This window comes from Mustela erminea, chromosome 14, assembly GCF_009829155.1.
Source record: "Mustela erminea isolate mMusErm1 chromosome 14, mMusErm1.Pri, whole genome shotgun sequence".
Taxonomy (NCBI): domain Eukaryota; kingdom Metazoa; phylum Chordata; class Mammalia; order Carnivora; family Mustelidae; genus Mustela; species Mustela erminea.
Window position 1 is genome coordinate 34,647,990 of NC_045627.1, and position 15,536 is coordinate 34,663,525.

Genomic DNA, 15,536 nt, shown 5'->3' on the forward strand with positions numbered 1-15,536 from the left:
TTATAGCAGAAAGTCACATGTGTTGCATTAACTCACTGTTACAGTTAATCACAGGAGATAACTAAGCATCAGCACCATAAAAACTGTGTTAAGATTTGTTTCTAAAAATTCAAGGAAATAGTCTAAAGCACTGAAAATTCTGACTAAATACCAACCTGCAGCATCAGTAGTTTTTGGAAGCTATAAGCCAGTGGTTGGTGCTCATAGTAGCCAGTTTCTATTCCTGGCAGCTGTAGGACAAAGTTCTTCCAGTACTGAATATTAAGCTTTCTGATAGCATCTCCAGGTTCACAAAAGGAAAGAACCACAAGTTATTTAGGTAATTCCTATCTCTAATTTAGATTTGCACAAGGATATTTATTCTCGTAAAAAAGCAAAGACTGTGTTTCATCATGCTAATTTCTTGCTTTTATAGATTCTCAGAATAAGATTTAATCATAATTGTTAATTCTTTTAGCTCAGTTGAATTACAACCATAGAAACTGTACTGGTATCAGAACATAACTATTTTATTACAAAACTTAACATTATTTACAAAATGAAAAAATAATCGAATGACTATTGCAGGCCAAAGATAAAGGTTTTTCACTCAGTGATTGAAAATTAAGCAACATTTCCATGCACTCACACACCAGATCATTTGTGAAATATGCAAACTCTTAAAATTCATGTTAGTAAAACTTCAATGTATTCACAATGCTTGTATGTTTATTGGAAGATGGCAAAAAAAAAAAAATCCATGGTTCTGTACAATAAGCTTAATATTAACACAGCTTGTTCATTTTCCTTTAATATTTTTTGGCTTTCATGAATACTCAGAGCATTGAACATTTTGCAAGTAAGAATTATAACAGTACCTCTGTCACCTTGCTGAATTCATCACCACAAGAAAAACACAAATAATTAGTTTAATGCTTTTGCAATAAACTGATTAGTTAATATTTCCAAAGTTATATTAAACTGAAGCCTTCATTATGATCGATTGCTTGAATCAATTTAGAGCGTAGAGTTTCTTTATCTTTGTACTTTGGAAGATCCAGAAGATTAAAACAGGTATGAGAAACTGGGAGATATTCCTCACCACCTCCTGTTGACTGGATGACTAGTTTTAGACTCTTCATACCAAGAATAGGAATGCGATCACTACCTGTCAAAAATACTAACAAGAAAAAAAATCATTCAGCCAACCACTTTTATCAAAACATAGAGTACCAAGTTATTTAGTACAGTCACCATGGCAAACCTTTATATTAACATTTACTCTAATGCGGAAGCATGATTTTGGAGACATACTAATTATACATCCAGACAATATTTTTCCTTTAGAAGTATAATCTTAATGTTAGCACACAAAATATGCTTAATAAATATTTGATGAATAAGTGACTACTATCCCTGACAAAACATTTGAGAGCCATTCTTTTGGGAATAGCCATTTAGTCTATACATCAAATATAAAATGCAGTTTTTTCAAACTGCAGTTTTGATTATGATTCCTTTTTCAATGTTTCTAACATTTTTTTTTTAAAGATTTTATTTATTTATTTGACAGAGAGAAATCACAAGTAGTCGGAGAGGCAGGCAGAGAGAGAGAGAGGGAAGCAGACTCCCTGCTGAGCAGAGAGCCCGATGCGGGACTCGATCCCAGGACCCTGAGATCATGACCTGAGCCGAAGGCAGCGGCTTAACCCACTGAGCCACCCAGGCGCCCTGTTTCTAACATTTTTTTAAAGATTCTATTTATTTATTTGACAGAGAAAGACACAGCGAGAGAGGGAGCACAAGCAGGGGGAGTGGGAGAGGGAGAAGGTGGCTTTCTGCCGAGCAGACAGCCCAATGTGGGGGCTCAATCCCAAAACCCTGGGATCAGGACCTGAGCTGAAGGTAGATGCTTAACGACTAAGCCACCCAGGTGTCCCAGTTTCCAACATTTCTGAATACAAATTTATAACGGACAGCTAAAACTCAAATCACTTAAAAAAGACTTGTCATCCTTAAAATATACAAATTCAGCCAAGCTTATTTCAGCCGTCAGAAAAAGATTAACAAAAATATTCTTGACAATAGCAGGAATATCAAAGGGAGTGTCATTTTCTGAAGAATGGATAAGTAAGATGTGAGACAGACACACACACAATGGAATATTATTCAGCCATCAAAAAGAATGAAATCTTGCCATTTGCAAAAAATGTGGACGGAGCTGGAGTATATCAGGCTAAGCGAAGTAAGTCAGTCAGAGAAAGACAAACACCATATGATCCCACACGTACGTGGAATTTAAGAAAGAAAACAAATGGACATATGGGAAGGGGGAGAAGAAAAAAAAAGGAGAGAGGGAAATAAGCCACAGTGAGTTTAAATGACGGAGAACAAACTAAAAGTGGAAGGGAGGTGGGTGAGGGATGCACTAGATGGGGGAGGGGTATGAAGGACCTCACTTACGAGCACTGGCTGCTGTATTTAACTAACAAAATCACTGAATTCTATGCCAGAAACCAATATTGTGCTCTATGTTAACAAAATTTAAATTAAAAAAAGTAACAAAATACAAACATAGGGAGTGTCATTTCAATGAGAATATACATTTAACAGATTAAAGACACACTAATTAGGTTATAAATGAGTACAAAGTCCTACAAAAGTTCTATCTTCCACAGAAATTCCCAAAGTTTTGATGAAAAGGAAAAAGAAAAAAAAAGTCAAAAGAAAAAAAAAAAAAAAGAAAAAGCTATCCTCTAGAAATCTTTTTAGAAATTCTAAAAGAAACTACAACTCTAGTTGATTGTAGTCAATATTAGAGTTTGTTTTCATTTGAAAGAACCAATTCTATTTGAGGCAAACTGAATGCAGCTTTCAAAATAAGAATGCAGATAAAAAATTTACTCTAACTGAAAATTAGAAACAGTACCTTGGAATGATAACATCTTATCCAACAAAGTGGTCAATTAATCTATGAAAATAAGTTTAATAGTTAATTCCATTTCCTATAAAACATACAGGACTAGTTAGAAATACTTACACAGAAATTGTTTTTTCTTTTCCAGTGGTAATTCATGAAATACTTCCCAAAAAATTTTTATCGTTGGATGTTCTGCCCAATACTCCCCTTTGTATTCTGTATTCTAAAAACAACATAATCTTTTATTAATATTAAGTGATCCTAGTTTTGTCTTGAATCTGACAAGTTTTATGTGGTAGTCAATTTCCACAATGGCCCCTAATGATCTCTGCCTCCTATTATTGCTCATGCCCTTCCTTATGCAGCCCCTCCCACAGCATATAGGCCTGACTCTGTAATCATCAGGATATAGCAGGTTTGAGAAATACATGACTTCTGAGGCTAACTCATAACAAACTCTGTGGCTTCAACCTCTTTGATCATTCACTCTGGGGAGAACCAGGTGCCATTTCAAGAGGACACTCCAAAGAACTGTATAGGGAGGTCATCTTGGTGAAACACTAGGCTTTTAGCCAACAGTCTTTTGAGTGAGCCATCTTGGAAGGTAATCTATCCTTAATGAAGTCTTCAGATGACTAAAGCACCAACCACTATCCTGACTGCAATCTCATGAGAGACCCCTAAGCTAAAAACACCCAGCTAAAGCTGTTCCTGAAATGCTTGCCCGCAGAAAAGTGGGAAAATAAATGTTCACTGTTTATTTTAAACACTAAATTTTGGGATAATCTGCAGCAGTGGAGCTAGCGTACTTCTCTTTTAAAAAAATGCCAGCACTAAGAAAAGGTGAGGAAAGAGGAGAGAGGGAGAGCAAATCTTACACTGTGACGTGTTCTTTAAAATCTAGGTACAGTTGGCCTTAAATTTTAGTTCTCAGAAGAACCCTCCAACATCAGGGCCCTTAGACACACTGTTCTCTCAGCCTAGACCTCTTAGCCACATCCTCCTCCTTCCTTTGTTCGTCAGGCCAATTTCTATTTATACTTTAAGACTCAGACTAAAGGTCACCAAATTCATCCACTGAGTCATTCAACAGATACACAGAAAGTTTTAGTCAAAATGTGGAGCCCTGGGTAAACTGCAGTCAACTAAGTCCTTCCTTACCTTGTAGAGACTACCATCTACTGAGATGCTTTCCCAGATTTGTGTAGCCTAGGTTAAGATCCTCTTGACATACTATTCAGTAAACACTCTTTCTTTGTATTCATCAGAGTTAAATTATTTAATGTCTACCTTCCTTATTATAGGGCAAAGATCATGTTTCAGTCTTATTTACTGATGTCTCCCTAATCTCCTGCACAGTACTCGCTATCCACAGGGGCTCAATAAGTATTTGCTAATGGGCTGCTTAAAATTTTGGGCTCTGTCTATAGCCATGATTATCTCAATGACTGATATCTTGAAATCTACAAAATACTTCCTATTTGTAAACAGTTTTGGAGAAAAATGGCTGAAATTCTATCAATTAAGGAATTAATGAATATGAATTATAGTCTGTGAGCATGTTAGTGGGGAATGAAAGGAGGATGACTAAGGTTTTTTTTCTTTTTTTTCAAAACCTCTCAATAGTTCTGGGGAAATGTGTACACAGTCCTGATGAAAGAAAGAGCATTTAAAAGTCACAAATCATAATCACTGAAATTATAATGCATCACATACACAATGAAAGAAACCAAAGTATACTAAGTACACTAAAGTATGCTAAACTATCAATTTCTATCAATTATATCTTTCTATCAATTATATCTTCAAGCGAGGTTTTAAGTACTTACTGAGTGCTCTTCTAGGCTCTGGGAATATAGCAGTGAAGAAAGAGACAAAATCCTGCCTTCATAATGCTTACATTGGCGGGGGGAGGCGGGTAGGAAGAAGCAACAGACAGTGAAGACAATTGAGTAAAATTTATGTTAAGTCAAATTCTAAGAGAAAATAAAGCAGGGAAAGCAGAGAGAGAGAGAGAGAGAGTGTGTGTGTGTGTGTGTGTGTGTGTGTGTACACGCTCAAGTTTAGATGTTAGCCAGTAACGGTCTCTGAGAAGGTGTAAGGACATAAAAGGAAGTAAAAAGCAAGAGCCCTTTCAGACTTTTCAAGGTGAAAAGAGTTCCAGGCATAGGGAAATAGAAAGGTCCCAGACTGGCTCAGCAGAGACGCTGTTAAAGCTGAAGTAGCGTAAGTGAGAAAAAGAATAATAGGAGAGGAGGCAAAAAGGACAAATTGTATAGGAGGTAAAGTGTGATGAGAGGCCACTGTATCATTTTTCATTTTAGGGTGATTGGAGGTGGAATCCACTTCCACTAGGGTCTCCTTAAGGTCAGTACAGCTTTCTTCTCGTGAGCAGATCAATTTGACCAAAAAAAGAAATCTTCAATCTCCTTCCTGGAGGATTTAAGCTTGCCTATCAGCTTTCCTCAGTTCTTCCTGGTTTCCCAGATTCTGTGGCTCTCCCTACAGTTGTCTTTTGCTGTGTAAGAGAGGGAACCTGAGTAGTCTAACAATCCCTTAAATTAGCTCGGAAGTAATTCTACTTTTAGCCTAACCATTCATCTTGCCACCACAATAACATGATGTATCAATTTCTGAGCCTTTTAGAAATTTTAGGGTGTGAAATGGGTTGCCTCTTAAAAACCCTGCCCCTCAAGAGGCTTAGAATTCAATTTTCTTTGCTCTAGTCACTCATCAACTCATCATCCATGCATTTTCTGTCTTCAAAAACTTTTTTTTCTCTTGTTAATGGTATTTTTATATTTTCTCTGTGTATTTCTACTTTTATTCCTTTATTGTCATTCTAGTGAGATTCTGGAAAGGAGCAGAGAAAAAACATGTTTATTCTAGTATGTTTAACTAACTAGAAGTTCTAATTATTTTTGAATTTAAAAAATGTATTCCCTGAATTATTAAAGGGTAAAAATGGCCTTTTCTGGTGTGTGTCTAGTTCTGTGAGTTTTAAGCACAGTTGTAACTCGTGTACCTACCACCACAATCAGGACACGGAACACTCATCACCCCAAAGAACTCTTTAGTGCTACCCTCTCCTGTCACATACCCATTCCTGCCAGCCCACTTCACCATATTTTTGTCTCTTCACAAATGTCATGTACATGGAATCATACAGCATATAATCCTTCTTCACACTGCGTAAGGACTCTGAGTCATCCAAATGTCGCATGTATCAGGAATGTATCCCTATTTATTGCTTAGTATTCTACTGTATGGATATACCCTAGGCTGGTTTATCCATTCACCCACTGAAGGACATCTGGGGTTGTTTACAGTTTTTGACATGTTTGCAGATTTTTAAAAACACAATTAAAAAAAAAATCGTGGTAAAATACCTGTAATGAAGTTCACCATCTTAACCCTTTTTAAGTGTACAGTTTTGTGGTAGTAAGTACATTCGCGCTGTTATGCAACCATCACCACCATCCATCTCCAGAACTCTTCATCTGGCTAAACTGAAACTCAATACCCATTAAACAATAATGCTCCATACCCTCTTGTTTATAGATTTTGTATGAACATAACATAATACCTTAGAGAACTGCTAGCTCATGTGGTAGATGCATATTTAACTTTATAAGAAAATGCCAAACTGTTTCCAAAGTGGCCATACCATTTGTATTCCCACCAGCAATGTATGAAAGTTCCCAATGCTCTGTATCCTTGTTAGACTTACTGTATTTTGTGATGTTAGCTAACTTAATAGGTGTTGTTATGTATCAAACTTTAAAAAAATTATTTGAGTGAGTGAGTGAGTGAGAAAGAGACAGAACAGGAGCAGGGGCACAGGGTGAGAGAGTGGGAGAAGCAGTAGGGAGCCCAATGTGGGGATCAATCCCAGGACCCCAGGATTATGACCCTGAGCCAAAGGCGGGAAGCCTAACTGACTGAGCCACCCTGGTGCCCCATATCAAACTCTTTTCTTTTCTTTTTTTTTTTTTTTAAAGATTTTATTTATTTTGACAGACAGAAATCACAGGGAGGCAGAGAGGCAGAGAGAGAGGAAAGGAAGCAGGCTCCCTGCTGAGCAGAGAGCCCAACGTGGGGCTCGATCCCCGGACCCCGGGATCATGACCTGAACCGAAGGCAGAGGCTTTAACCCACTGAGCCACCCAGGTGCCCCCCCATATCAAACTCTTACTGCAAGAACTGTATCAGGTGTTTTCTAGATTACAGATAAGAAAAAAATTATTTTTGTGTGTGTGTTGAATTTTTAAAAATTCACATATAATGTATTATTTGCTTCAGGGGTTCAGAACAAAGATGGAAAAACTTGTAACTCAAATTGCATACATCTTTCTCAAAGCTGATCTAGCCTAGCACTTTTTATTCAATGTTTATCTGAAGAAGTATCTGAGAATTCTTTGTACAAAGAAGGAAAAGAAAAAAAGTTGTTTAAAAATTCCTAATAATCTTCCTAAAGATCCCTTTATTGGTTAAGACACTAGTGATGAAGATCATGAATATTATTTACTCTCTGCTAAAAAATTTAACATTGAGAATAATCAGGAAAAAAAGAACGATCTTAAGCAATATGAGTGCTTTTCAAAATGGTTTTCCTATGACTGGGCAGAATGAAAACTCAGTTTAGCTGGACTTCCATCTGACCTCTGTCATAAATGACATTTTTCCATACAAAAACTATCACTACCCCAAATACAAAAATGCTATCTAATTCAATTACAAGTAAAATTCATTAATTGTGGAGGAAGAAGGGTACAGTGTTTTCCTGTAAACAGGACAGTAATAGTGTAAAATGGAAAACAGTGAGAGGGCGATTTTTCCACCAATAGGTCATATTTTCCTTTTGCTTTTCTGTTAAAACAATTCATAGATTTGTTTTCCCCTACCTTTTCCAGTTCCTTCCAATCATAATTTGTATTTCCAATAACCATTGCTTGTAGTTCATTTGGCTGGAAGAGTTGAAGAACTTTTCCTCCACAGACCTTATGAAAGCCCGCATGAAAAGCATCAAACAAGGAAGCCACTGATTTATTGAATATGTAATCCACATAAGCATCAACAAACTCCTGCCTAGAAATGAAAAGGCACACATGGCAAAGAATATAAAAATCTTTTTTTATAGAGAATAGATACATAGTCTCATTAAAAGTTTGAGTGCTCCTATACAGTTGTTACTTATATTTAAACTGAAAAAGTATGACTAGGATTCTAAGGGGACAAAGTCTTTGCAGAGAAGTTAACTATTCTTTCTATACAAAAATCCAGTAGTATCTAGGATGCATGTAGACTTAATCTATCATTCATAGCCTAATGTAAATGAGGCTATTCCGAGGTAAAATGTTATTTCCTAATGGGAAGAATGATGACACAAATGTCTATCAAAATATATATATATTTTTAAGATTTTATTTATTTATTTATTTGACAGAAAGAGACAAAGTGAGAGAGGGAACACAAGCAAGGGGAGTTTGAGAGGGGGAAGCAAGCTTCCCACTGAGCAAGGAACCTGATGTGGGGCTTGATTCCAGGACTCTGGGATCATGACCTGAGCCAAAGGCAGTCACTTAATGACTGACCCACCCAGGCGCCCCCAAAATAATTTTTCAGTACTCACAAACTGTTGAGATTTATATGCCACCACTCCACATGTATCTCTAAAAAGATTCATCTGTTAAAAATATCAGGTGATTTAAAAAAATGAGAGCTTTGGGATTCAGACTATTAGCAAACAACAGTCTGCTTTTCCTCAGGGTTCAAGGATCTGAAAACAATTTTTTTTTTTTTTTTTAAAGTAGGCTCTATGTCTGATGTGGGGCTTAAATTCATGAGCCAGAGACTAAGAGTCACGTGCTCTCCTTACTAGGCAAGCCAGATGTTCCAATAAAATTTATTTTAAAAACTAAATACCAAAAGGGTTATTAAGCACTCTTTTAGGATTACAAGCACAGTTTTCTCTTCAAAACTATGTGCATATACATACATGTACCCATACACACATAAACACTTCTGATGCTTTTTCCTGCAAGGAAACTATTAAAAAAAAAAATCCTCTTTACCTAATAATTAGCACTGCAGTTTATTCAATTTGTTCTGTTAGCCACAAATATTTAAGCAACTATCTAATCAAACAAATAATGAGAAGGGGTACCAGATGATTTCAGTATTTTTTACTCCTGTCTTCCAAATTAAAAAGCATAATTCTACAAATGGGAATACTGGCAAATTCAGTTATCTTAGCAAGATATAAAATTATTATAAAATAGTTCCAAAGTGAATTTATTTATTTATTTATTTATTTATTTTTACTTATTTGAGAGAGAGAGAGCATGAGAAGGGGAGGGTTAAAGGGAGAAAGCAGATTCCCTGCCAAGCAGGGAGCCCAATGCAGGACTCGATCCCAGGATTCCAGAATCATGACCTGAGCTGAAGGCAGTTGCTTAACCAACTGAGACACCCAGGTGCCCCAAAGTGAATTTAAAAAGAGGAAAAAAAGTTAAGGGAGGCCACTGTAATATAAAATTGGGCGGGCCTAAGGAAAAATCAATAGCATATGCTATTTGGCTCTGATGAAAAGCAGCAGATAATTCTGTAATGCATAATTTTATAATTCATCTAATTGGAAAGTGAAATTTATCTGTACCAGTTAAGGGCCTTAAACACAAAAGGCTAAATTATTTTATGTGCTAACATTTTTATCTTCAACACTTTTATTATTTAAGTAGGAATGGTAATACAAAGATAAAATTCTTTAAATTGTTTCTAAACTAGATTAAAAAAAATGAACAAGATCTTTAAAAGCAGGAATAAACCTATCTAAATCACAAAGTTTTTCAAAACCATTTTTTTAAAAGAAAGGTTAGAAAAACCTAAAATTTTCACATTATTTTAAAAACAGCTTTATTTTTAATCAAAATAAGACATATGCACAGTTTAAAATTTCAAATAGTAATACTCCTAACAGCCAACATTTACTGAGCACGTACATGTGCTAGGCACTACTCTAAACATCTTAGAATTACTGCCTCATTTAATCCTCAAAATAGCCTCATGAAATAGGTACGGTTTAACATCACATTCTAGAGAAAAGGAGACTGAGGCATGGAGACATTCCTATAGTTAACACAGCTTCGAAGTAGCAGAACCAGGATTATCACCATTTGGATCAAGTCCCTTGCACAGCCAATAAGCTAGGTCTAAGGAATTGTAACACAGTAGAGAATGAACCAATTTTGTCCTGCGCATTTAGAAATTTCAGATACTCGAAGGCAAGTTCTTAACTTTTTGCTATCCCTTCTGATATTTACCTTCAAACTTCAACAACCTAATTTTATTGTTATTCCTTAATTTTCAATTTAAAATATAACCTAATGAACTGATTATCTACTGTTGGAAGGTGAAGATTTACATTTACTTGGCCCATTCTCACTTTGTTTCCCCCAAAGCTCCCATTATAACAATTTTGGTTCATTATTCACTAAAGTTAACATTTTTATGATTATAAATATTGTTCAGAATTAAGCAAGAGTAAAGGCAGGGTTACCTGCCTTTTCTTAAAAACAACTTCTGCTTCCCTAATTTGCTACTTCATCTCTAACTTCAACAGAAATGTTAACCTCCCTTAGACTCATTCAACTCTAGGAAGCATCACATAAGGAAGCATCAGTTTTATTTTTCTTCTGGAGCCTTCCATCCTCTTGATTTCACCAACTTTGGTTGCTCTTCCTAAACCTACACATTGCTGTTCCTGCAGAAGGAATCCTCTTTGCCTCTCTTCTATATTGGATCCTATGTGTGTGTGTGGGGGGGTTGATCATTTGTCTTTCTCTTTCTTGGTTTAATTCCTTGTTTGGTGGAACATTCTCCTGTAACTTCTTGTGAAAACTGCACTGGAAGTAGGTATCTGAGACTCTGGATGCAGGAAGATGTTTTAATATACACTGACATACTTAACAGATACAGAATTCGAAGTTAAAAGGTAATTTTTTCCCAGAATTTTGATCTCCTAGCTTCAGTGTCATTCTTTAGACATTTGATGTTATTCTGATTCTTAATTCTTTGTATATGACATACTTTTTTTTTCCTGGTAGGTTTTAGGATCCTTTTTCCCCCTGGGGATTTTGAAATTCTATTTTGCCTTGGTATGTCTCCCCGCCAACTCTTTCAATGCTTTCAATTTTTTTTTTTTTTTAAGATTTTATTTATATGGGGGCACCTGGGTGGCTCAGTGGGTTAAGCTGCTGCCTTCAGCTCAGGTCATGATCTCAGGGTCCTGGGATCGAGTCCCACATCAGGCTCTCTGCTCAGCAGGGAGCCTACTTCCTCCTCTCTCTCTCTGCCTGCCTCTCTGCCTACTCATGATCTCTCTCTGTCAAATAAATAAATAAAATAAAAAGATTTTATTTATTTGACACAGAGAAAAGAATCACAAGCAAGCAGACAGGCTGGCGGGGGTGGGGGGGTGGGGGAAGCAAGCTCCCTGCCAAGCAGAGAGCCCGATGCAGGGCTCAATCCCAGGATCCTGAAATCATGACCTGAGCCGAAGGCAGAGGCTTATTAACCCACTGAGCTACCCAGGCGCCCCTTGATGCTTTCAATTTTAAAGGCATGTCTTTTAAGGTATGTCATTCGATTCTGCAAGTTTTTTGATACCATTTCTTCAACAAATTTCTTTCAGTGATCTTTTTTTCCAATTTTTAATTGAATTTTTGATACTTAAAAGTGAATAATTTTTAATCCATATAGATAAGAATACGGATTTCAGTTTCTTTTGAAGTTTTGTTCTTCATCCTGCATTGTTTCTCTTTCCTTGGCATTCTTCTCAACTGTTTGGTTTTTCCTTAAAGGGCTATCAATCTTTGGCTATCCATTCATATTTAAAAGTGAGGCAGTTTATCTAAAAAATCCTCCAATATACAGTGCCAAGGGGGGAGTGTAAATCAATCTACTTGTTTTCAGTTCTGTCTTTTAACCACCCTGTGCCTAACTGTACGCAAATCCAAAGTCGTCTCCCCGCCCACCCACCAGCATATCCAAAGTCCCTTTAATTCAATCTCCCCAGAAGATAAATTTTCAACCATCTGCCCAGACTGGAAAGGTGAAGTTGCCAGGCTACTGTACTAATTAAAATGGGTTTTTGCTTTTTACAACAGCAATCTTTCTGTCTCCAGCATTCCCCTAAACTGCATATACCTTCTAACATCTTTTATTCTCAATGCCCAAGACTTTGGCAACATAAACTGGCTGTCTTCTTGGCTCCTCCCAGTACATCTTATGTTGCAGCTTTCTCTGGTTGGCTGAAGTTAGTTACCCTGTTTTCTAGATTTCAAAAATGAGTTTGTGGTTGTCCCCTCTCCCTTCTCTTTGTTTTGCTTGTTTATGATCTTTTTATCCCAAACTTCAGTAATGTCTTAAAGGGATTTCAGAAGGAAAAGGCAATTACTTCCTTACTAACCATTCAAAAAGTAAGTTTTATCTGAGTAAAAACTTAAGGTTGTGACATGTTTCTATATACAGAAGAAAAATGCCTATGGAATCTTATTACTACCACTGATGCTGCTATAATTCACTTACCGATTTTGTTTGTTAACAGCTGTGTCTGCACCATTTAGAACCAGCTCTTTCACTTCTGTTGCACCAAAGTTTTCAACTGTGATCTATTAATTTAAATTTTTAAAAAAAGTCAATGTCAGACTCAAAACTTATTAGATTTTAATAACCTATTATTATATTCTACCTTTCTCTCATTAAATATAAGAATAAAGCTCAGGTAAAATTCTGCTACTACCATAAGCTTATTTGTGAATTCTGCATGAAGTCGTAACTAGAAATTTTCATCCTCTGTAGTAGTGTGAAATCCTACTGTGACTAATTAATTACAAATTACCAAGTGTTTGGTTAGTTAACAACAGAAAACTGAGTATTTATTATATGCAAAACTTTTTTTAGAACAATCACTGTATTAGAAAGGATGTTTTCTTTGTACACATGACAGAATCTAAGTGTCAAAATGTATGTAGCCCAGACCAGCTTTGCATTCTTCTCACATGACAACCACTACTATGTACGTATTCCTAATATCTACCTTGTTTGCATTCTTGATCACAGGTGATTTTTCTAGTATGCTATTAATTGGATTTATAAAGACAGTCAATTATTTTGAAACTTTTTATTTCCCTTACTAGTCTGCTAATTTTCCTTTTAATATTACCATTCCCACCTTTGCATTTTTTCTTTCTAGTCCCTCTTTTTGAAATATTGCCCTCTTCTATTAGAAAATTTTTTTTTTTAAGTACCTGCTATCTAGAAAACACTGTGGTGGTAGTGGGATGATAAGAGATGAACAAATCCCTGCTGTGGAGTATATTATCCAGTTAAAGAGGAGAAATGTGTTATGTAAACAACTTTGTATAATAAAATAAATGCCATAATAGAGACATGAACAAATCGCTATCAGACCACAGAAGAAAGCACACTCACTTCTAGGTGGAGGAAGTATGAAAGACCTCAAGGAGGAAATGTCATCTGAAAAGAACCTAGAAAGATGAGTCAGCTCTCAAGAGATTGAGAGGGGAAAGGATTTCTGACTGAGCACAGAAACTGGATAAGATACAAGTAAATATCAAGTTCTGAAAATGTATGGCCCTAAAAAATAGGAGGATAAGGTATGTGAGAGAATGTGTCATGTGATAAAACTCAGCATGAACAGAGGGACAATATAGGTTAGAAAGAAAGTCGTATTTACAAATTTTTTTGAAGCCCATTATAGAGCTATTACTATACAAGCAATGAAGAGCCACTAAAAACTTCTGGGGAAGAAATGGCAGTGAGAAGGAATGTTTAAATTACCATAGTTCTTGAATATACTAACCATTCACAAACGTGGTGACTGATAAATTATATTGTTTGGAACCCAATCTATCAGCCCACTGAGATAATCAAAAAAGGTTTAAAGATAATTGATACTGCTATAAGTGAAACTGAGTTGAAGAAGTAAACCAATGGAAAACCAACCATTCAGTTGAAATGGGGAACTAAAAATTTCATAGTAAACAGAAAAAGTCCAAAGAGGACCTTTATCCTTGGGGAAAAAAACTCTTAAAATAAATTCACCTATTTCATCTTAAATTTACCAATTTTCTTCCAACCGTACTATGTGTCAGTTCTTAAAATGATGAAAAAATGGGTAAACTTTTTGAGGGGGCACATAGTATTTTTGGTAAAATTGTGTGATAGCAGAATCCAGTATCTGGCAGACTGAACCTCAATATCATAAAGACGACTATTTGGGGGAGAAAACAAATATACTAAGCTTTTAAAATGAAAAGAAAAAGAAAGAAAACCAAAGGTTTTACCATTTTCCCAAGAGTTTAATTTTAATATTCAGATCATTTCATTCTGAAGTCCCTTCTCATAATCCTTGCTTATTTTTTCTTCTTTGTCAACTGTCTACATCTGCCAGATCCTTGTTTGTCAATGGCTTTGCATTTGGATGGTTAAGTTATTCACCATCCCTTTCACTGAATTAACAAAATTCTATATCTTTGATTTGCAATTTCATTTTTCAAATAACATTCCAACATATTTGCATTTTTACTGTGGTATGTCATTTCAAAAGTAAGACAAATGGTCAAGGACAAATACTAGTGTGAAGCAGAAAGGGATGTCTGAGCAGGAATTAATCTTTTAAGTGGGAAGTTTATTACTGAATATTCTATATATAATAACCTTTGCTTCTCTAAACACTCTTATAATTGTAGACTCAAAAATGAATACTTGAATAAAGAGGTCCTCTTTTATTTGTAAAGGATCTTTAATGTAATGATAGAGCACTAGGCTCTGAAGTCACAGGCTTGGGTATAAATATTATTTCTGACATGTAATGATTGTTTTCAGTTTTCTTCATCTGTAAAATAAGGATAATACTACTAATCTCATAGGACTGTTATGAGGATTAAATGAAATAATATACATACTGTGACTAGCATATAGTTAATGCTCAATAAATGTTAGCTAAAATGCGTTAAGAATTCCACGCATCAAAGAAAAAAAAAAGAAAGAAAAGACAACCCAAAACCTGTAAGGCACAGCTGTTAAATAAAAGGGATGATGAAATCAGGCTATTTTGTCTTTCCATCTTACCGTAAAATTAAGACAAAATGTTTCCTCAACATCATCTTCTGGGTAATCCAGTAACTGCTGCATGCTTCTGCAAAATAATACACGTGTTTCTTTGACGTGAAACATTATTGGGTATTTTGACTACTTTGGTTATGAATAAATACATATTTCTCATTCATTCTTGATAAAATCTTTTTATTAATCTGTACTTTTATATTTGTTCAGATGGTAGATATACAATGGCTACCTAATGAACAATTCCGAAAGAAAAAAAAAAAAAAAATCACTCAAGGTCTTTATCTCTTCTTCTGAATACAAAGGCCATTTATCCACCCATTTTCAACATTTGTTCTTACTTATATACAATTTTTTTCCATTTTATGCAATAAATATTTTTATTTACATATTCCAGCTAGGAATGAAGATAATCAAAAGTCCAAATAAATCATTTAACTACTCTCAGCAAACATTACCTTCCTAAGTTTATTATCTGATATTTGCA

General features: G+C 35.5%; 1 protein-coding gene across 4 annotated transcripts in view; it reads right to left on the bottom strand.

Annotated features, from left to right (window-relative positions):
• Positions 1-493: 493 nt before the first annotated feature.
• Positions 494-15,536, bottom strand: part of HERC4 (HECT and RLD domain containing E3 ubiquitin protein ligase 4) — a 122,244-nt gene continuing 107,201 nt past the window's right edge. For all 4 annotated transcript variants that reach the window (XM_032311819.1, XM_032311818.1, XM_032311822.1 and 1 more), the window contains 5 exons: positions 15,056-15,122; positions 12,488-12,570; positions 7,804-7,987; positions 3,020-3,122; positions 494-1,159 (listed from right to left, as the gene is read on the bottom strand). In XM_032311819.1, coding sequence (XP_032167710.1) covers positions 951-1,159; positions 3,020-3,122; positions 7,804-7,987; positions 12,488-12,570; positions 15,056-15,122 — 646 coding nt within the window. In that variant the 3' untranslated portion in view covers positions 494-950. The remainder of the gene's footprint in view (positions 1,160-3,019; positions 3,123-7,803; positions 7,988-12,487; positions 12,571-15,055; positions 15,123-15,536) is intronic.